At 41.6% G+C, this 22,893-nt stretch overlaps 1 protein-coding gene across 1 annotated transcript in view; it reads left to right on the forward strand.

The window, feature by feature from the left end:
- Positions 1 to 22,893, forward strand: part of PAPPA2 (pappalysin 2) — a 216,731-nt gene that overhangs the window by 129,140 nt on the left and 64,698 nt on the right. The window contains exons 12-13 of the mRNA XM_070396761.1: positions 5,563 to 5,698; positions 6,141 to 6,357. Coding sequence (XP_070252862.1) covers positions 5,563 to 5,698; positions 6,141 to 6,357 — 353 coding nt within the window. The remainder of the gene's footprint in view (positions 1 to 5,562; positions 5,699 to 6,140; positions 6,358 to 22,893) is intronic.

Below are 22,893 nucleotides of genomic sequence, written 5' to 3' on the forward strand. Positions count from 1 at the left end.
CACGGAGTCTCTACATCCTTTGCCCTAATGTCTAAAATCACAGATGAGGAAAATTCTTAGGAAGAATTGAGCCAATGAGTTGATTCTGATCGGAACCCTTCCACTGACTTGCCAAAGCACACGTTTCAAATGTCTCCTTTTGGACAGTGAGGGTCATCATGGTGGTTCCCTGTTAACTTTACAGAATGACCTCACGCTTCTGAAAAAAGAGCTACATAAGCTCACGGTGTTTATAGCCTCACTTGTACTCTGAAGGAACAACACAGGAAATCACCTGGGTTTTGACCAATCCCAAGAGAGACAGGGGTTTGGACAAGGGAATGAAGTTAAACCAGGTTCAAAAATCCCTCGAATTTTGACTCACATCCTCTGGTATGGGGACTGCCAAGGCAGCACAGTGGCAAGAGGCTAGTTGCCTCACATCTTTCTTTTATCTGTTAAATTTGGACTTCAGCTGAATTCCCTAAAACTTTGAAAGTTAATCTCTCCCTTGTCAAATTTCTGAAATCTACACAGACTGCAATGTTATTAGGGGGATCCATATAAAATTTCCAATATTTGATAATTTTTCATCTACAAAAAGACATATGAGTAAACTAATAGTGCAAGAGTTCTTAATTTCTTTTGACAACTTCCCTTCCAGTTGGACTGCTAATGGCTTTTAAAGGGTTCTCTTAGCTCCCTGAAATTGAATGAAACTTTTAGGCCTACGTGTTTGTGTGACTTCATTTTGGGAAGTAGAAGGGGCACAAATGTCAACACATTTTCTAAGGAATCTGTGATTTCCTGCGCACCCCAAATTAACAACCATTGGGCAGTCAAAAGAATACAGAACAAAGTTGGAAACCTAAATTCCTGCCTCTCTAGCATTTAGCTAGAGGAAGTCACTTAAGCTACAAGAATCCTGCCTTTTCCATGTCTATAATATAACCTTTATATTCTGGGGATATTATAGAACAAAAATCTCAAATAGGAGTAGAAACCCAACAAGCCTGATGGAGGCTCTGGCACAGCATGGGATCACACTTGGCAAACTGTCAAGTGCGACACAACCAGATTGGATGTCTGCCCACCTCATCCTACTGAAGGGCCTCCCTCCCATTCTCTCTGGGTCAGGAAGTGCCATAGATGAATGAAGATTAAAAGGCACAGGAAAAATAATAATAACCCTGTAACTAACCAAAAGCATCCTAAAACCTCAAAGAAGATTCTTTTCAAGTTTGTGGTATAGTTTCAGGGTCTACTCTCCAGTGACCACCACAGAGGATGACCTGGAAGTTGAAATACTTGGCTTGGGAGTATATTGTTTCTACCCAGCAGACACATTGAAGAGGGTTTCTTAAGCCCAAACAGTTCTGTGCTAGGGAAACATTCTTTCAGCTTTGCCCTCATGAGTGGCCAGAAGTTAGATCCGGTGGTTAATATGCAAGCTTTGGATGAAAAAGTAACTGAGGGTGTGGGACTGGTTTTCTACTTCTGTCCATAACTATCCGTCCATCCGTCCGTCCGACCATCCATCCATCCATCCATCCATCCTTCCAATTTATGTTTTCTCTGTTTCAAAGTATTTTGCAATGGATTCACTGAGCTAATTTCATTGACAATCCCTCTATCTTTAGAACATTGCTCAGTCCGGATAATCACTCATTTTTCTAAAAGATCTCACCTCCTTTCTGATGTCCACCTATAGTTTTTCTTCTTCATAAGAGCCATGTTCAAATTCATTTTATGTCGCCCATGTATGACATGAATTTAGTCTCCTTGTTAAGACAAATAATAAAACCGTATAGATAAAGCTACAATTCTCTTGCCCTCTTGGCATCTTGCTGTTTTTTTCTCTTGGGGCATGCCAGATGCTCATTTCAGATCTGAGTAATCTCCCTAAAGGTGCATCTGAGGTGCTTTGTCCTGAAGGGGGTATGGCCAGCTATTCAAACAATGCACTTTGTGTGGCAGTTAGAAGGATGTCATACTTGTAATGCCAAAGGTGGCATGGGGGTAGAATTAGTAAAAGCTTCATGTGGCCAAATTTTCTGCTTCAGTCACTGACTATCTTTCATATCTAGGGACACAAAATTCATTATTTATTTTTTATGAAGTAAATATAGTTTGGACTATTATATGTATTAAAACAGCTGTGACTTGGCTATGGAAAGATAACTTTTAAAAATATTCTGTGTTTGAATAAGGAATACACATTTAATATTCTAATTATACTGTAAATTCTAGAAGTTTATATGTATAACACAAGTATGTTATATATATATATATATATATATATATATATATATATATATTTCAGAGAGGAAGGGGGAGAGAGAGAGAGAGAGAGAGAGAGAGAGATAGAAACATCAATAATAAGAGAGAATCACTGATCAGCTGCATCCTGCATGCCCTCTATTGGGGATGGATTCTGCAACCCGGGCATGTGCCCCAACCTGGAATCGAACCATGACCTCCCGGTTCATAGGTCGATACTCAACCACTGAGGCACACAGGCCAGGCAAAAGTAGGTTTTTAATAACTGTATATTGAACTGAATTTCCTGAAAAGTCTCATAAAAGAGTTATATATGTATATATAATGTATTTTTCATAGATTCCACTTATAAAGTAGAGATACATTCCAAACCAAGAGCCTCAAATATTGCCAGTTTCTATGGAAGTAGAACCTAGAGTAGCAACTCACATTTCTGTAAGGACCAATTTAAAATAGTCTATACAGTTCAGAAAATCACAATTCTCTAGATACTAAATGTGCGGATATATGTTTCATTTAAAAATTTTATTTTTTTATCCTTGTCTTCCTGAAGTATAAACAAAATAGAAATATTTTTTGAAATAAGAATTATTGAACATTGAGCCCTTACTAGATGATAAGCATTGTTCTGTTTTCAGATGATTTCATCCTCATAGTAGCCTCGTGAGATTGGTAGTATGTCTGTTTCTCAGGTGTGAGGAAGAGGGACCTTAGGCTTAGAGAGGAGAGATGATGGGTTGCTCAGATTTACCCAGAGAGTTAAGCGGGAGCTCAGAGTCAAATCCAGGGGTCTGCCTGGCCAGCCCTCTCTCCAGAATGGTGAACATAATTGGTCCATTTTATCCCACTCAGATTGATTAGGCACATGTGTGCAGATTCAAACTAACCTCTGATTTTGAGGGCCCAACAGCTGTATGAGAGAGTTTGTATTTACTTGCTGCTGTTATGGGGCCTATTTGTTGTTTAGATGAGAATGGAATTTAGTTCCCTCTTCTGTGTTGCCCTGAGAAGAAATACCCAAGTGGGCATCTTATACCTTTATCAGATCCTTGCCTTTCTTTGCTTTGTTTATCCCTGCTTTCCGCTGCCTCTGTCTCCTTTGTAAGTCTCACCTGTGTTTTTTCTGCTAGAGCCAGGGCCTGGAAATCCTGGCACAGCCACATTCTATAAATTGAGGCTCAGAGCGGGACACTGCCACCAGGAGCCGGCTCCCGGGTTCAAAGTGATTGGTGTTCAAAGACCCTTAGAGCAAGGAGACACATTTCTGGAAGATGTAAAATGAGTTGGAGGTTTTGGGAACAGGCCCTCAGGACAGAGAAATCCACACCATCAGACCTACCCCAATTAGTTTCATGTGGGTGATGTCTGCGTGGGACCCTAACTGAAGGTGGGAAGACTGGGCTTCTTGTTCCTTGTTGAAGCCACCCCACTCTTCAAGTCTGAGGCCTTTGGGGTAAAGCCACGAGGTCCATGTTTAGACTCTGTCGGTTCCTGGTTCAGGAAACAACCCAGAACTTTCTTCCAGCACTTGGTCTCTTTTGTGGTGTGTGAAAAGGAAGAGGTTGTGGGCGTTCCCAGGGGACTTTGATGTCCTCTGCTGCTAGAGTTGAGGGCTTTGCGAGAAGCGAGGCTATTGGTTACCTTACCGTGTGTTTCATGTCTAGCCCTCATCCAGCCAGGGACAAAGGACCTCATATTGCAAGCCATAATCTATGGGTCTGGATATTTCTTAAGTTGTAAAGGAATATTTATTACGTCAAAGAGGGGAAATGAAAAAGGGGGGAAAGACACTGTAAAAAGAGAGTGTTGCTGGTCTTTCCCTCAAAGGAGGAGAGGAAGAAGGGAGACTTGTGCTCCATCGACCACTGCAAATCATAAAATCCCCCTAATTAAGCCAGCAGTGCAAATGAACACTATAAACACACCACCAAGACTTGGGGAAATTTAGTCTGCGGACAAGGAAGAATTCTCGTGAAAATGGAAAACATGATTTACTTTTGAGAGGAGGTCCCTGCCATTCCACATGGACCTCACTTTTACTCCAAGGACAGTTTTCCTGGGCTTCATCACCCTCAGAACCTGAAAAAAATCTAGAAATGTACACAGGTTCTAACAATGTAACTCCCAGATAACACCAGGGAAGGTGGGAATTCCTTCTCAACAGAAATTAAGAGCAATGTTGAACATACCATACAATATATAGATGATGTACTATAATGTTGTACCACTGAAATCTATGTAATTTTATTAACCATTGTCACTCCAATAAATTCAATAATAAAAAAAGAAGAAAAAGAGAGTCAAATCCACTTATGGTTTCCTAGTATGTCCCTACTTTATTTGCTATATAAAAGGGTATTTAATTGTCCTTCTATAGACTAAAATCATTCTGCAATCAGTAAACAAATATCTGGAATATGTATGTAATCCAAAGGGTAAATAAATAAAGACCTATATAGAAAAATAAAAGCTCCCCTGTGAAAATCAGGAAAAAAAGAATAATGTTAAGCTATAGGAAATTAAAATTACCACCTCAAATGATTTCAGTGTAAAAAAGCAGCTCTCCGGGTCATCCCCAATTCTATGATGTTTTCTTTCATATTAAAGGATTTCCAGGGATAAGACTTCCATAGTTCACTCTGAAAGACTATTTGATTGTTAATCAGCCTAACCATGGAGGCATATTCTTTATAAATAACTAGGTTTTTCTGTGCCTCAGTGTTGGCTTATTTTCCAGCCAAGGATAGGACATACATACTTGGCGCACCAGGAGACCCACATAAGAATAAACAGTTCGGCAGCTTCTAATATCACACACAACACACTCCACAATAACCTCTCCCCCATGTCAGAGTTCATGTACTAAGTGGGAGGTTCTGATAAAAATGTTAGGAGAAGATGGGGAGGTGGGGAAGAATAATTAGCTGGGCTGGTTCAGAGCAAAACATTAGCTCAGTGACCGTCTTTGTCCACCACTCTCACTGTGGAAACAAGGAGGTATTGGCTGGTCCTGTGGTGCCTTATTGTCTCTTTGAATGATGTTTCTGAGGCATTTAAAGAAAGACTGGTTGAAGAAAAAAAGAAACAGTTGAGGCCAGAAGTCCCAGAAAAAGATGGGAAGCTCAGTAGCTGACAGTTTTCTTCTTTCCATCTAATTTTATTTAACTTTTGCTGTGACTTTGGACATCTTTGTGTGCCTACTCCACATTCTTCTCATTTGTAAGGGAGAAGGGAGCTCTTACTTAATGTGTTTTGATAGACCAATGGAGATAATGGCTCACACATATCTGTGCTTATGCCTAGGTGTGTTTCAGTAGACCAGGAGTGGCCACAACAATTTTTATTTTCTTGACGTCTGATGGCCTGGTATCTGGGAAACGTCAGCGGCCCACAGTGACCGTCCACCTGACTGATATCAGTGGAAACAACCACTCTCTTGGTGAGTCTGGCAATAGGGCTACAAGAGGACAATCCATAGACCAGGAGTCTGCTCCATATCTGCCTCTGATATTGTTTGGGACCTTTCGCATGTTACACAGCTATTGAGAGGTTAAAATGATTACTAGATATGAAAAAAATGGTGCTACATTAGTGATTTTCAACCTTTTTCATCTCATGGCACACCAAAAAAAAAAAATACTTTTTTTTTTGCCAATATGACCCCCAAAAAAAGGTATAATTTGGATTCATCCACACTGGATGGCTACTGTGTTGGCTGTTGTCATTTTTTTTCATTTGACAATCTGAGAGACAAGAGGTCAGTGCCTCTGACTAAATAGTCAGGTATTGCATGGTTTAAAAATTCTTGCAATACACCGGTTAAAAATCGCTGAGCTACCTGAATGGCTTAACATATGATTTATGTCCTTATTTCTCTCCAGGAATCTATGAACTGTCATGCCAACATAACCCACTGGTTGTCAATGTGACCCTTCACCCGAATGTCCTCTCCCACCTTACCGCCTCTGTGCTGCTGAATTTCTCATCCCCATTCATAGGCATCTCAGCAGTGGCTCTCAGGACAGCCTCCCACCTGAATCCTTCACTTCCTAATGACTGCGTCCCAGAGCATGAGGGGCAAAATCATCAGGGACAGAGGTACAAAGTCCACTTCCTTCCTTTCTTTTCCATGTAGCTGTGATGGGATGCTATCAGTTCCATACGTAGCATTGTGTATGCAGTGGGTGCTTAATCACTAACTATAAAAAGGGGCTAAGAACTGCTAAAAAGACATAAAAAGTAAGCAAAGAACCATTGGTAGAAGGCCCATTTGGGTTTTATATTTTGTTTTTCATTTCTTTACTGAGCATAATATTTTATGTAAATATTTAACATCTTTACAAGGTCTTAAAATATTTTTTTATGTATAAAACCACTGCCTTTAAATTAATCTTGTTATATAAACTGCCAAAAATTTGTGGCCAAAAACCCAGTGTTCCCTAAGCAATCTATGCTTTCTCACTTGCTCCCACCTGAACAGTGTATTTAGCAAGGCTAACAGTTTCCAAGGCGTGTGATATAATCAAGTAGAGTTACATATGGAAAGCAAGAATATGTTAGCTACATGTGTCTTTTTGAGGACATCTGTGTTTGTCATCATATAGATAGACCTTTCTTGGACTTTAGCCAAAGGTAGTGGAGGGACTCTAATCCGTAGTGTTGGTGTGCCCAGATTGGCCCTGATGGGGGAGCACACCAAACACAGTAATCTTTGCCGTAGTTGGGCTGGACTCATTCTATGAATGGTCTGATCAGTTGGGTGGGACACTAGGTAACAGGTTCAGTCCCTCAAGGAGTGTGGTCCCCTAGGCAATTGGGATCACAGTCACAAAAGCTTGGTTTCCAGGCCATGCTCCATCACCATGGAGAAAGTCTGATACCACCATACCCAACCTAGGTATACAAGAAACCCAACCATAGTTATGGACTAAGAGTAGATGTCACTAGAATAATATCTTAATTATCTTCTGTCGTGTAGCAAATTATACCAAAATGTAGTGGCTTATCACAATTTGTGTGGGCCAGGAATATCGATGCACATCAGCTAGGTGCCTCTGGCTCAGAGTCTCTTATGAGGTTTCCATCCAGCTGTTGGCCAAGGCTTGGGTGGAGCTGGAGAATTCACTTCCGAGCTCACTCCTGTGGCTGTTGGCAGACCCCAGGAGATTGGCATCCAAGCTCGCTCACACCCAGGTGCTGACAGTGGGCATGCTCACGAAGGCGTTGCTCTGCTCCTTGCTGTGTGGGCTCCTCCATAAGCTGCCTGAGTGTCCTTACGACATGGCAACTAATGATCCAAGTGACAAAGAGAACAAGAGCATTTGAGTACGTGCAACTGTCCAGAAGTATGCCACAGTCCTTTTATAATATCATGTTGGAAGTGAATACCATTATGTCTGGTATTATCTATTCCTTAGTAATGTGTCAATAAGTCCAGCTCATGCTCAAGGGGAGAGATTTGCATCAGGGCATGGATCATTAGGGGCCACCTTAGAAGCTATCTACCCCATGCAGTAATAGTGGTGGCTTACATTTGTTAAGTGCGAACTCTGTGCCAGGTATTATTGCAAGTGCTGGAGAGAGAGAAACAGTAAGTCAGGGTAATGCACACTGGAACATTAGCTAGTTTATCTGCAACTCCTAATTCTTCTTAGTGAACAAACATCATCACATATTAACACAAGAATGTAGACTATTAAAATAACATTGCTTACTAGAATTATTGCCTCTTTCTCATGTGTTCTCAAGCCATACAGAATCTTTTCAGGTCCTTGAAACATGTGTTCTTGATGAGCTTCATGTCTTTGCACATAGTGTTCCTACTTTCTTGAATGCCTTCCAGTCCCTGTCCACTTCAACTCATGCTTCACAATCAGGATTCACCTTCTTTGGTGGAGTTTTGGCAGACTCCCTCCCTGCCTCCAGAGGGTCTCCGACACAACCCACACTCTACAAAAGCATCTATCACACTGGGTGGTAACTATTTACTTGCTGTTTGTTCCCACTAAACTCTGAGCAGCCTGCAGTGGGGATTCTGCTCAGTATCTCTCAGTACCTAGCAGAAGGCTTGGCACATAGTAGGGATCAGAAACTGTGTTGAGTAACAGTTACAGACTTTATCTCTCAATGCTCCATGGAAGAGAACTGAACAAGCAAGCCAGAAAAGTAGAAGTCACAGCCTCAGTAGACTCAAGAGATGGGGATTCTCACTATTGCAGCTATGACATTTTGATAAAGAAGTTGATTACCGGAGATTATTGCTGCACTGATGCTAGTTCTTCACCTATTTTCACTTGGCACTGGGGGAAAAACAAGTTTCCTATGCATGCATGCAAACCAGCAGAAACAAGATATGACTCTCCAGTATACATAGAGTGTATCTGGAATGCATAGGAAATTCCAAACCACATCTGACTGACAGGAACCATGCAAATTGGCTTTTCCTTCTCTGCCAGCAAATCAATGCAATATAGTAAATTTTGATACACAGGGAACTGAATAGATCCCATATATTTGCTTTTGGAACAGATTTAAAATCGGTATCCCTCCATACTCTGAAAGATTAGAAGAAGTCTTTCTGCATCTTTGTATCAATCACAATTGTAGATGTAGATAGATCATAATATGAAACCCTCAAATTTTGGGCACAGTGAGAGGGATTCCTGGCTTCCTCCTTCTTACCCCTTATGACCTGAATTCCATTAATACTAAAATGGGCAAGGGAGAGTTGACAGAGGCCTGGCAGTAGAAGATGTGTTAGCCATTTTGCTTTTAAAAAGTAATGACCAATGGCCTGTCTGTCCTACCACATGCATCTTGATACCAGCCTGACTGGCCCACAGAGCCTCAGTGGAGGCCAGTAAACCCATGTCTGGCTCTCCAGTGACATTCACGATCCTTGGCTTGGACCCATTGGCTTTGAACTCTATCTTCATCTTGTTTCCCATTCTGCTTTGACAGCTACATAGTTTATGACCCTTTGGGCTTAGCGTACTGATAATGAACCCTTTTAATGAAAACCAAGTTTAGTGCTCCAGGTTTTGGCCATAAGTGCTCAATAAGATCTCAAGTCATTCTTACTTTCTAGCTGTTTCCAGCTCTAGCCACTTTAGGGAAAGGCCCTACATGATATGCCATAACTTCCCATGAGTTAGAGCAGCGGTTCTCAACCTGTGGGTCGCGACCCCTTTGGCAGTCAAACGACCCTTTCACAGGGGTCGCCTAAGACCATCCTGCATATCAGATATTTACATTACGATTCATAAAAGTAGCAAAATTACAGTTTTGAAGTAGCAACGAAAATAATTTTATGGTTGGGGGTCACAACATGAGGAACTGTTTTAAAGGGCCAGAAGGTTGAGAACCACTGAGTTAGAGTATCAGGTAGATCCCCAACCAATCCAGGACTGTGTTGATGACTTTGGAAAGTGGGAATCATCTTTTTGATCAATGCAGAGGGAGAGTGTGTTCGAAATATAACCCACACACTAATAGGTTAATTTGCCTTTGAGTGCGTTTGCGTGTAGCTAATCAGAACTCTGATTATCTACTTTGGAAATTCACAAGGTCAAGTCCAGAAGAATTCACTAATAGTAGAGAATCACTGATGGGCATTTGGTATCTGCAATGACAGAATTGTTCTTCCAGTCACATGAACCCAATAGAAACATTGATTGTAACTTCTCTGACCCTAACAAATGGTGTATCCACCAGATCCTGTGTTGACTCTTCTGAAGAACATTATCTCCTTTCCCAGGGTGTGGTCTCATGACAGTGGTTGAAACTTCTGATTATGCATCTCTTTTCAGTATTTGCACTTTCCCTCCTATTGATTTTTGTTTCTACCTGCTCTAGAAAAGGTTGGAATTGTACTATAACCTTCCAAACAAGTGTGCTTCTTTCACGTTTTCCTTGTATTTTAAGCAGTACTGGCTTTTTATACTTTGATGTTGAATAATTAGGTATATAACTGCCCATGACTGTTTTGTCTTTATTAGGATCAAACCTCTTGCCAATCCTTTTGCCCCTTGAAATGCTTTTGTCTTTGTATTCTACTTCATCCGGGATTAAAATTTCCATCCCTGATTTCCATTTGTTTGATAAATATTTGCCTTTCTTTTATTTTTAACCTTTCCTTTTCTTGACTGCCAGTGAGCCCAGGGCACATTGCTTCATGGAATTTTTTACAATGACAGTAGGATTTCACTGTATAAAACTGCTCCAAGATCTTATTCTGAAAATTTATCTCATGACCTCAAGCCTCTGGTATTCTTTAGGACTCTAGCATTTTTCTCTTTGGGACATTTATGTCTCAGGGTCCAATGGCATTTGCCAATTCTCCCTGCTCCCTTTTCCCATTCCACCTGACCAAAATTGCTATATTCCCTGACCTGAAGTTTTGAAATAGTAAAGAGAGGGCAGTACTGATGAGGACTGATGGATGCAGAGCAGATCTGTGACCCTTGAAGGTCAGTGTCCAGTTTTCTGGTCTTTACCTGGGCCAAGGAATGAAGAAAGAACTTCCCATTTCCCTCTCTTCTTTGAGTGTGGCCCCATTCCTTATTTGCTTTTTCTTCAGAAAAAAAAATCCATGCTTGGGCTTCCAATGATGTTTCTCAATTCAGCTTCCATACAGTTTAAAATCAGGAGGAAATCCTCACAGATTCCACCTGTCAGTCTTAGTTTTTGCTATTGATAAGAGTTTTCTTATTATTTTTTTTTTGTAGTGTTGGTATGTAAGCGGCAACCAGGCAGAAATTATTTCATAGTATTCATGTGAGATTAACTGAGAATGAGATGTGGAATTTGTAGTACGTTCTAATACCCCATCATTGCACACAGTCCCCATCATTACCTTTCACCATCCCCCCTTTACAAGATGTGCCAGGGATCCTTGAATGTGTTGCTTCTCAGCTCTCAAGCCGTGTCTGGGTGCCATCCTCTGTAACACCAGAACAGGAGTGACCCTTTGCCAGATGGCATGATGTTAAGTTTTGTCAGTAGAGGGTTCTGGAGAGACGGCAGGAGGACGGAGCATCTCTTCGAGGTTTTGGTGTGCTTTCTTCCCCTTTGCTGCTGTGATGTGTTTGGCAGTGGTGTGCGCAACACTTACAGTCAAGGCCAGCAGCTGCTTGGTGTTCCCAGTTGAATCTTTGTCATAATCATCCAAAGGTGAAAGCTCATTAGTTATGATCCCACTGCACTTGAGGGATTGCTAGCATCCCATTTCCCACTGGCAAGGAGCTGAGCATTGTCAGAACCAATTGGTCCCCAGATCCTGTCTTTGTGAATCTGTCTCCCAGTCTCACTTCTGGTTCCATTCTGAGTCCATATGGGTCCAGTCAGGGCACAGTAGCTACAATAGGGAAAGTTTAATATAAATAACCATTAACTAGTAACAGAGGATGAACTACTAAGGGGTATGGAGAACTCTAATTCATAGAAGAGCGGCAGATAAAGCAACTCTTACTTTTAGGGACAAGGGAAGAGTATCAAAGGAAGGAACAAATGTGAAAGAGGCTGTGGGAGGATTTCTATGGAGAGAGTGGGTGGTGGCACCTCGGGTGGCAGGGAAGTTCTCTGAAGTTTCACAGGCTGTGGCTGGTGAGAATGACACCCCCCAGTTGGGTGCTGCTGATCAGAGCTCATGAGGAAGCTGCTTGCTGGACAGCTTGCTTTCGGGGCACATGAAACTTTCTGAGGAGCCATTCCCTGGCGTACATTTGAGACCTGCTGGAAAGTCAGCTAGGGTGCTGGTGGGACTTGATGGGAGTGTAAGATGTCACTGAAACTTGTTAAGAGGCGAGCACCAAGTGAAGGACTGAAGCTCTGTTGGACATCAAATGCGGCAGAAGCAAGGAGAGGAAAACATATAGGAATCAAGAAGAGATGCCCTTTCTTCTGCAGTGTCTCTCCAGTTATGATATGTCTCCTGGAAAATATGATGTGATATTAACTGGTGAAAAAGCAACATTTGCATGGCTCATCTCTGGGCAACGAAGGGTGGATTTGGAACTGAGAGGCAGTAAGTTGGTAACTGGCAGAAAAGGTCAAGAAACCCCTTTCTCTCTACTTTTTATATTTCAGATAAGATTTTTTAAAAAGTTCTAACTTTAATAATAAGACAACTTTTCAATATAATGCCTAAGTAGATTGACCTCACTGGAAATGCACATTTTCTTTTTTTTTAACTTTTATGTTTTGACCTTACTTGAAGTCCAAGGCAAACATAAAGTATAAATACCTCATTAGCTTATTCAGTGTAAATACACATTCTGATTGAGATGGAAAACAAGTAATAGATACTCATAAATATAAAGCTTAGTGGGTTCTGAGGTTTACCTTAAACTATAGCTTATCAAAGCCAAGTATTCTAACTTAAAAATTGAGTGTGATATTAATCTTTTAAAATGAATATCTACATGGAAAACTGAGTTCTTTCTTCTCTCTCTCATTCTTACTCTCATGCTTTCTCACTCACTTTATATAGTCATGCTTTGATCCTTTTTTATCATTGTGGATAATTGATTCATGCAGTTATTTAGTTCTAATACAATGAGTGTGTGTGTGTGTGTGTGTGTGTGTGTACACATTGTATGTACATAGCTGTATTTCACTTTAAGAAAAAGAAAGGCTTCTGAAAAGTTTAAAGTAAATGGATTTGTAAAACTATTCTATATGGTGTGTGTGTGTGTGTGTGTGTGTGTGTGTGTGTGTAAAGAGATAGACTATGCATCATTTAAAATGTTTACTAAGTGCCTACAGTTGCCAGGAATCATTTTTCAATTGAGGAAACTGAGACTCAAGTGCACAAATTCACCTTATTTGAGATTAGCACAACTAAGACTAGAATTCAAGTAATTTGTTTTTAGTAAAGAAAGTTTTCATTATATGAATGGAAGACTGTTTCAGAAATATACTCATGTCTACTGCTGTCCAAGAAACACCGCCACCCTCCCTCACACTGTATTTGGATTGGGGTAACAAGGGTTTAACTGACCTTGGGATAAATAAAGAGCACCTCTAGTTTAAATATGTTTATGTAAATGGCATATTTATTTTGAGGAAACCCTGAAACCAAGAAATGTAGATGTGGGCTCCAAGTAATGCAGGTACGCTAGTGATCTTTGATGAAGTAGGTGAAAAGGGTGGAATTGAAAACATACTTGGGACTTTGGGGAAAGTTCAGGAAATGAATTTCTAGATTAGAGAAGTTTTATGGGCAGAATTCAGGGGACTTGGGGTCATTAGAAAAAGAGAATTTTTAACTCAGCTCCATTTGGGTCCTAGCTCAGACAAGAAATAATTTTGCTTCTCATAAGAGAAAATCAGAGAAAAAATATTTCACTCTCTTGGAGATTACTACAAGTGCAGGTAAGCCAGAAAGGGGACCTACAATTTTGAAAGCCTGGTTTATGTGTGTATTAGTTGTCTATTGCTACTACATACTCGTCAGCTTAAACCAACACACATTTACACTCGCAGTTCCTGAGGTCAAGATTTTTAGACCAGCCTTAACTGGATCCTTTGTAAGGTTACAGTGAGATGTCAGCCAGGACTAGGTTCTCATCTGAAGGCTTGAGTGGGGAAAGTCACAGGGTTTTTAGTTCTTGGTTCTGAAAGGCTGAGGGCCTCAGTTTCCTGCTGGGGGTGGCACTGAGGCTGTGCTCAGTTCCTTGTCACACAGCCATCTCCCTTGGCCAGCTCTCACATGGCCGCGTGTTTCCTCAAAACCATCAAGAGAGAGGATCTCTCAACAAGGATAACTTTCAGTCTAGGCAAAATAATCAGAAGTGACATTGTCTTACTTGACATATTCAGGTGCTTAGAAGCCAGTCACAGGTCCTCCCCATACAGTTGAGGAAATGATTCGGTGTGGATTCTAGGAGGCAACAGTCATGTTCAGCTCATTATGTTAGCTTGGACTAGTTGAAATTGTGCATAGACCTTGGAGTTGTAAGCATCTAATTGTGTGTCTCCTAACCTGACAGAGGCACATACTATACTTACGTAATTTTAACTCGCCATACAGCCTGGGCCACAATGGGCATGTGAGGAATTTGAATGCAGGACAAAAGCATGAAGGAAGAACAGTAATTTCCAGAGTAAGGTCTTCTCATAGACTTTCCCCAGTTCTTGGTTGGTCAGATAGTCTAAGCCACCTTCTATCAGAGAATGTCCTCTCAGTTCTCCACTCTCTAGATATACCACCTTTGTTTTGTGAGTGATCCTTACCCATATTTTATTCCCAAGTTAATTTCCCCCTTATTTCTAAGCTTGAGCCACCTTCAGAGCTCTGTTCTTTGTGGCTCAACTGGAATTACTATAGTATTCATTCATGTAATTTTAATTTAGTAATATCAGTTTGTTTCCTAGAAGATTATAAAATTATATAAAACCTAAAAAAAAGTGGTTATTTTTCAAATGATCTGCATCATGATTATTTTCATAATGTTGGATAATTGAGAGTTAATTATTTTAGTAATTTTGGTCTAGTGTGTAAATGAGTGTGTGTGTTTGTGTGTGTTTCATTTTATGTAAGGCATTCTTTTAGAAAAGGTTAATGTCCTTTTTTATAACTAAATTTTAAAAATGATTTAACTTTTTAAATGGTAGTGCCATTATAAAATTATTTTTTTAAGTAAAAAATAAATGTTTTTGGAAAGAGTAGTATCATCCCCAGATTTTCTCCTCTTTCTTTCCTTTCTTTTTCCTGTATAAATCTTTTCCTATTTACTTAAAGCAACCTAAGCATGGACACACAAACTGTGCTTCCCCAAGCAGGCCTCTCATCCACCAGGCCATCCATCACCCACCAGGATAATCAAAATCTCTAGTGGATTCTCCTCCTTCCCCCATAGTTAATGGACAAATCATTCTGGGAAAAGAAAGTTGGGCTAGAAACTTAGGGAACAGTTGACTCTGAGTCAAGAAAAAATAACAAACACACACAGTGTGCTCTTGTATGATTCTATATTCAAGGCAACAACTTTTAAACAGATTTACCTTATACATTAAAAACCCTTACTATTAAGCTATTATTGTGGACATCATAATAACAATAATATTGGTGTTCAGCTTCTGACGCTTGTATATGTAACAAAAATGCACATAGACATTATTAACATACCTTCTATGTTGTTTTTCTCTGCTGGTGTAAAGAACAGGATCTGTAATTTAAAAACTGAGTTTTCAAAGCATAATGTAGATCTGGTTTGGGTTGGATGCTCAGGGATCAGCTGTAAGTTTCCATGCATGTACATTAGTTTAGGCACTGTTGCTTTCTCTGTGCAGCCTTTGTTCTTCAAGTTCTGTTTCCTGAAGCAAGGACTGCAAAAAATAAATAATACTTAGGAAAACAACAACAATTGGTGATCACCAAGAACTTAATAATTTTCCGTTTGCAATGTATGAACTAGTGTAACATGCAGGGTTAATGTCGTCTGAGGCTGACTTACCCCACATGCCTTGCCTCTTCAGAGCCCTCTTTCATGGAACCCCTGTGCTGTGCCACAAAAGATGTCTTTAGCCTGAGAAAGCTTTTCTCGAAAAGGTGGATCTGATGACAGAGAAGACAGAGCCTCTGTATCCCTAAGTCAAGTACAGAGGATTTCTGGGTCACCTTCCATTGTACATAGAGAAAGCACAGGAGCTTGCTGCTGGGAAAGGCACTATAGATTTTGGTTGGGGGTGGAAGGGTGTGGTAGAAAGGAAAGCAACTTTCCCATAGAACTTCCTTTCTGTGACTTTAGGAATTCCAGAGAATTTGGGGGAGGAAGTATTCTCTTGTAGACTTTGCCACTTGGGAGATGTTGGGACTCAGGTATGAAAATTTCCCTTCTTGCTTATGCTGTAGCTCAGGGATAAGGCTGGGGCTGGATTGTAAGGCCTCTGAGCCCTAGTCCAGAGGCCTGTGGCCAGAACACAGCTCAGTGCCTTGGCATTCCTTCCCTGCTGTAATCAGTGTGTGAGCCTGGTCTTGGTAACAGGATCATTCCATCTCTATTATCCGTCATTTTGCTTCATGCTTCATTATTCCCTGGAACCCTCATTGCTGCTGCTTTACCAGTTCCTATTGTGCTTCAATTATTGGGAGCTCAGAGTTGAAATGCCAGCACCTTCCCTTCCTCCTTTGCCTGGATCAGGCTGCTATGCCCTGCCAGGCATCTCCTCCCTGACTTGTCCCATGTAGAACATGCAGACGACCTCCCTCTTGATAGCCCCACAAAGTGAAGGGCTCCTTCCTTCCTTTTGCTAGGGACTACATGTTAAAACATTTGCTCATTCGCTGGTTCCTCTCCTTTTATTTTTAGGAGAGGATTTCCTTTGAGGGCTCTGGGATGATGGGAAGTGTTCTCTCTTGCTGCTGAGAAAGCCACTGTAGAAATTAAATATGTATTGCATTTCTACTCATTTGATTATCTTCTTCCCCAAAGCAGTTTAGCAAATTAACGTTGAACCGGTTTTTGTTTCTTAAGCAAGGAAAGAATTATAGCTGCTCAGTTGTTCCGTAGGTTTCTTGCCCAACTTCCTTTTCCCAGAATGACTTGTCCATACAATAGTAGGGAAGGAGGAGAATTCACTGAAGAGGATTCGGAGTGTCCTGGCCCATGATGGATGGCCTGGTGGATGATGGGTCTGGGGAGGCACAGTGAATGAGCTGTTTGAGTCTTTTCAACTATTTGCTCTCATGGGGTATTAGAGGAACAAAGAAAAGGTCATGGACATGATCTCATTTAGGCAATTACTGGACTATGACTAGACTATTAAAGAAATAACCTTTATTAAAATGTTATCTTGTCTGAGATGGCTCCTAGTGGGATACATTCTAAGAACCAGTTGAGTGACAGCTTTTGAGTGGAAAGCTAGGAACGGGCACAGACAGTTTAGGGAGACTTGGTGTTGGTGTCTCCTTCTAAGGAATTGGCTGGTTTTAATACAATGACTTTGAAACAGTGACTTTCCAATGCCTTATCTCAGTTTCATAAATTACAAGGTTTTTTTCTTCAAGTCTGGACAATCTGTGCAGGCCTCTTTAAAATTGCAAATAATTTTTTTGATAGAAATAGAAATGTTCTAAGTCATTATCAACTATTTATACCAGGGGTATTCTCTTGTAGACCTTGACAATTCAAAAGCAAACCAGGGCCCTGCTGGAATGCAACCTCGTGTGGGCATTGGGCAGTTTAGGGGAACAGAAGCAGAGAAAGTGATGCTGGACAGAGATGAGTTTAAAATGCCATCTGCTTTCCAGTTTTGCTCTGGTCTAGCCTGTACTTGTGGCCTCTCTTCCTGGCAGCTGGTGGAGAGAGCAGAGAAGACAAAAACAAATCAACATTTCTAGGGTTCTGTCATTTTGCCAGCCTGCCAAGGAGACAGACACTGTTGACAGGTTTGACCATAAGTTCTGTTTGGAACGGCTCAGGCCTTGTCTGGTTCTGTGTAGCCATAACCATGGAGCGGAGGAAGTGTGGTGATGGGGTGGCAGCAAGCCCAGTGCCCAGACCCCTACCTCTTGCTTTTGGCTACACCATCTAGTTTCACCACATGCTTTTAGGATTGTCCTTCCCCTTTCCTGGGCCTTCATTTCTCCATAAGCAAGTGAGCCATTGATGTTGCAAGGTTTGGAGTGCCAGGAAGAGCAAAAGGACAGAAGGGAGTAATCTTCCAAATCTGATGTCAGTTGAGGACTGACAAATTCTGGGATTACAAGATGATGGGAACATGGGGAGCTTCTGTTGGGGAGTCCAAAAACTTTATGGGGAAAGGAAGCCAAGGCAGAGAGGGAGAGTCCCAAAGGGGCCCTGCATGTGTTTTAGATTCTACTTTTATAGGTAAATTTGGAGCTCCTTCCAGGTGCTGGCTTGCAAATCATCAAGCCCTCAACTTACACATAGTTGATGAGAAGCCAACTACTCCTTCTTTCTGTCCCATAGGTACTGTTCTAGCAACAGCACAAATAGAAGCTCCTGCCCATTCAACTTTATTCATAGGACTGTGTTGTTCCCTCACTTAACTCCACCTTTCACAATTCCCCAGGCTTGGCCGACAAATGTGGCTGGGGAAGTGTTTAATTGGTACCCAGGGATGAATAACAGGTAGTGGGGAGTCCTCAGTGCAGTCAAGTGGGGGCTGCAGTGATCACTCCTCATTAGAAAATGCCCTGTGTGGAAAGGGTTGCTGCCCTTGCAAACTGCAGGAAAAAAGTGTGTATATAAAGTCGTTGCTATTGTTTCTTATGGGCGATTCTGTTCCCTGGTGCATGCTAGGAAGCACATTCCCTGGGGGTTAGCCAGCGATTGTTTTGACTCTTCCTTTGGTATTCCACATATTTTATAATCTACATTAACATCATGGGTTCTGAAACTTGGTGACACAGGGCTTTTGAAAGGGAGTGCTTTTGGCTAGGTGATATAAATCTGTTTCTCTTTAGAAGGACAGGGGGCATCTGGATGGAATTGCTAGTGTTACAACCAAGCATGGTAAAAACTGGGCCCAGAATTAGAAATGAGCAAAGCAAATTACTCAGTACTGTGGCTACCAGAGTCCAGCCCTGAAATTAAAAACAGGTCACATTCTAGAAAGAGACGGTCATCTCCCAACAGGGATATTTTGAGGTGCCAACTTTGGGGCAGAGACTTCAATAGAGTCAGGAGAAACCTCCACTTTTCCTGGGATACAGGAATGAAAAGAGAAGTCTGCTTTGTGCAATAAATTCATCATTTCTCAGTCATGAGGGAAGACTGAGAGCTCCTACTGAGAGTCTTCTGTTGCTCTCAGATGAGAATCTTCAAAGAACTTGAGTTAATTTTCCCTTCCCAGTTGGTACGATCCTTGAGTGAGACTCCTCAAAGTACCAGCATTGTACTACCCAAGGAGGCCGATAGTCCCTGTCCTACACAAAGACAGGGCCAGAGTAAGGAGGAGGCAGAATGGGAAACCAGAGCAGAGGCCATCTCCTTTTGCACTGGTTTGGAGAAACAGCAAAGCTCTCTAAGGATGGATGCTATCATTATTATTTGGTTTTGCTGTTGGGGGTGAGAAGATTAATGAGGACTTGGTCTCTTCCAGTCCACTCCACATTCTGTCCACCATCTGCTGCCAAATCCAGAGCATACATTCCTTCTTAGCCCACACCCTCTTATTTCAATAAGAATCAGTAAAACACAGTGGGGGAATGGAGAGACATCCGATCCTCTTTTACTATTTAACTTTAAAAGGGCTGTTTCTACCGAAACTACTGGCACAGCTCTTTGGTCAATGGTGGCACTTTTTGGATAAAGGAATTGCAATCTTGTGTTCAACTAAACAACTGAAAAGTAGGGACATTGAGTAGAAACTTACACTGGGCAAGAAAGATCGTGCGAAACTCCCTCTTGTATTCTCTACCACATCCTGCCCACTCATGGTTTTCTGTACTCCCACCCCAATACCACCATCACCTCATCTATGAAATTAAATACCATGCTAGAGCTGGAAGGGACCTTCAAGAGAACCTAGTTCAACCCTGTCATTTTACAAATTTGCAGACAGAGGGCCAGAGTAGTTAAGAGATTTACCCAAGGTCATAGAGATAAGCACCAACAAGCCCCAAGACCTGACCTCAGCTCACATAGGTTTGCTGCTTTCTGCATCATACCATGCTCTTCCTTAAAAAGTGTGGTGCAGATGCCAGCTGGTTTCTTCTAAGCTAGCCTAGAGTCCAGACATCAAATTGTGGTCAGCTTTCTCTGGCTGCCTGAGGGAGGGCGGGATATTGACTAGAAAAATTTCCTAAGCTGATGTCATCCTGATTTTGAGCCGAAGTTTAATTAAATGCTTGTTTGTTATTATATTGTAGTCTCAGTGCAGTAAAAAGATCTAGAATAGCTCATCATTTCTTTTGCTCTTAGTTTCTTTATCTTTAAAAAGAGGAATTTGGGTTGACTTGCCTTTAAGGTCCATTTAAATTTAAACATGGTATGGTTCCTTTAAGATCATTGCTGAACATTACTCCCCCCGCCCCCAGCAGTTATATTTAAGAAATGGGCTCTTTAGTTCATAATCTCCCATCAATCCTTACCTGGGAGAAATGTAGCTTGATTATGATTTACTCTGGAATATTGTCATAGCCTCCTGAACTTCAAGGGTGGCACAGCTCCTAAGGAGAACCTTGGGCCAAAGCTGTGAAGATGTGGACAGAACAGCCAGCACTTTGACCATTCATAGGAATTACCCAGCTTCCCAAATGTGGGCCTTGGCTGAAAGCTATGTCAACTTCTCTCTAGTGGCCTCAGGGGATGGAAAACTGAAAAAACTTGCCTGGTTTGGCATGTCCTGGGGGACAGCTCAAGACAGGTTTGTTAGTGGGTCTGTCCACTCCTTCTGCAGAGAATATTACCTGCTTTCTGGTGCCTCACCCTGTTCCTCACCCACCCCTGGACGGCAGGGGAGAACTTTAGGAACGTGCTTTTAGTCTATCTTTAAATTAGATGTTGACTTCCTTCAGTATAAATTCTCCAAGTTCGTTAGCCAAAATTTAAGAGACCCACACATATTGAATTTTCTTCAGTAAAAACAAACAAACAAACAAACCCACAAAAACCCATCAGTTCTCAGTGGTAAGGAGGAAATGGTGATTTTGCCTAGGTTTTGAGAGCGCTGTCTTGCCCTGTGTTCTGTCTGTACGGCATCAGAGGTAACATTTCAGGGTATTATCTCTCAGGCTTTCCCCAATCCTATCCATTCATTGATGTCAAATCCTATCCAAGTTAAAATGTTCTCTGGAATGGCCATGAATGTATAATCAATAACACATAGTTTAATTATTTTCTCTCTCCTGCTATATTGAAAGTTTCTTCAGAGCAGGGGAATGTCTTCTGCTTTTGATCTATCTGGTGGCCTCTATGTGATATTTTGTGCTCAATACATGAGAGCATAATGGTTGAGCAGTGGGGCCAGTATCTCCTGGAATCAGCCCTGTCATTTTATAGTCTTGGCCTATAGATTTATTGACATCTTTCTGGTTACACATAGTCAGGCCTTTCTGGTGCTGCATTTCACTCCTGGTGAGCATCAAAAGTCTAAAAGAAAAAACTCATGGATGCCAGGATCCCACCACAGGCCTATAGAATGAAAACCTCCAGGGGACAAAGTCTGGGCATCTATATATTTTTTAACATTTCCTGAGTGAAATGTAAAACTATGGTTGACAAAGCCTGCCTCATGGCATACAAAAGTCACCCCTTCATGGAACTGTGCCACCAAAGGCTTCCCAAGGACAGGTGTCACTCACAGACCCAACCAACAAAGGAAAACCACTGATCATCAAGGCAGGACAGTGCTGGGTTTAGGCCTGGATGACCACAAGCAGCTGATGTTCAAGAGCAGGACAGCCTAGGGTTAAATACATTTGAAACAGGGATTCTTCAGTTGAAAGCAATTTTTAAACCCTCACATATAATGACTTCGGGGAGTGAGGACAGAAGAGAGAGTAGAAGCTTATCCAGAGAAGTGGAGAGGCCAAAAGCAAAGCTAGGATCACGGTAGGTGGCCGACTACAGAGGAGTGTGATTTCTAAGGCCCTCCTGACTAACAATTCCATCATGAGAAACTCATTCCTTTGGCTTAAAACTTTGTCTCCTGTTAAAATGGAAATACCTTTGAATCACATCTGACTGGGTTCATCATGTGCTTACCTAAGAACACGTTGTGATGAGGTGTGAGGAAAGATCTGGAAAAAGTGGGTGGAAGGTTGAGGCTCTATTGCCAAAGGAGGAAACACACTGAGCAGGACACCCTGCAGTCCACGGCTGCTGGGCAAATGTGGCCAATTCCATTTGCTCTCATTTAAGAGAAAACTGCTCAAAAGGGAGGTGTACTGTTAAATATTCTATACTTTCCCCCTGGCGGCCCTACTGTGGAGCTCCTTGGCTCACCTGGCCTGTGCTGCTAGCTTTTGAATTGAGAAGAAAGCAACAGGGAAGCAGCCTCACCCCAGGGAGATGGCCTCGTGGTCTAAGCTGGCCCCAGAGTGAGGGCTCTGAGCTCCAGCCCAAGGATTTTCCTCCGACTCGCTGTGTGGCCTCCAGCCAGTCTCCAAACAGCTTTAGTTTTCTTGCATGTCAGACCAAGATAAATACCAAACTTCCCCCCTCTCTGGGGCATTGTAAGGTTTCATGGTTGTCCCTGTCATTAACACATGTCCAAAGACCCTAAGAAGAATGCTTTTGAGAAATTTTAAAGACTATTTTTTACTAGTTGCATTATCTTTATGATATTGGAGTTTATGTAGCATTAGGTGGAGAGGAGCATGCGCCGGTGGTAGGAAAACAGAGAACACATCTTCGCTCAGAAGAGCGGTGTTTGTAGTGGAAGAGAAATACAGAAGGGCTTTGGGGTTGAGGTGTGAGGGAGAAAAGTCTACAATTGGTACCAGATGCCATCAGAAGCTAACGACCTGACAAACACTGTCCCCATAAAACAAATTCCTTAAAAAGGAAGCACATGGAAATATAAACTAGTGAAAGAATCTGCAGCAGCTGCCCTAAAACCATTTCTCACTTCATAAACAGGTCTGGGTTTGGTGGTTTTTATTTTTTTGGTCTTGGTTTTATTTCATGTCACTTTCCCCCTGGTCTGTGCTCCCCTGTCTCA

Source organism: Myotis yumanensis, unplaced genomic scaffold, assembly GCF_028538775.1.
Source record: "Myotis yumanensis isolate MYYU_CA2020_CCGP unplaced genomic scaffold, mMyoYum1.0.hap1 SCAF_17, whole genome shotgun sequence".
NCBI lineage: Eukaryota > Metazoa > Chordata > Mammalia > Chiroptera > Vespertilionidae > Myotis > Myotis yumanensis.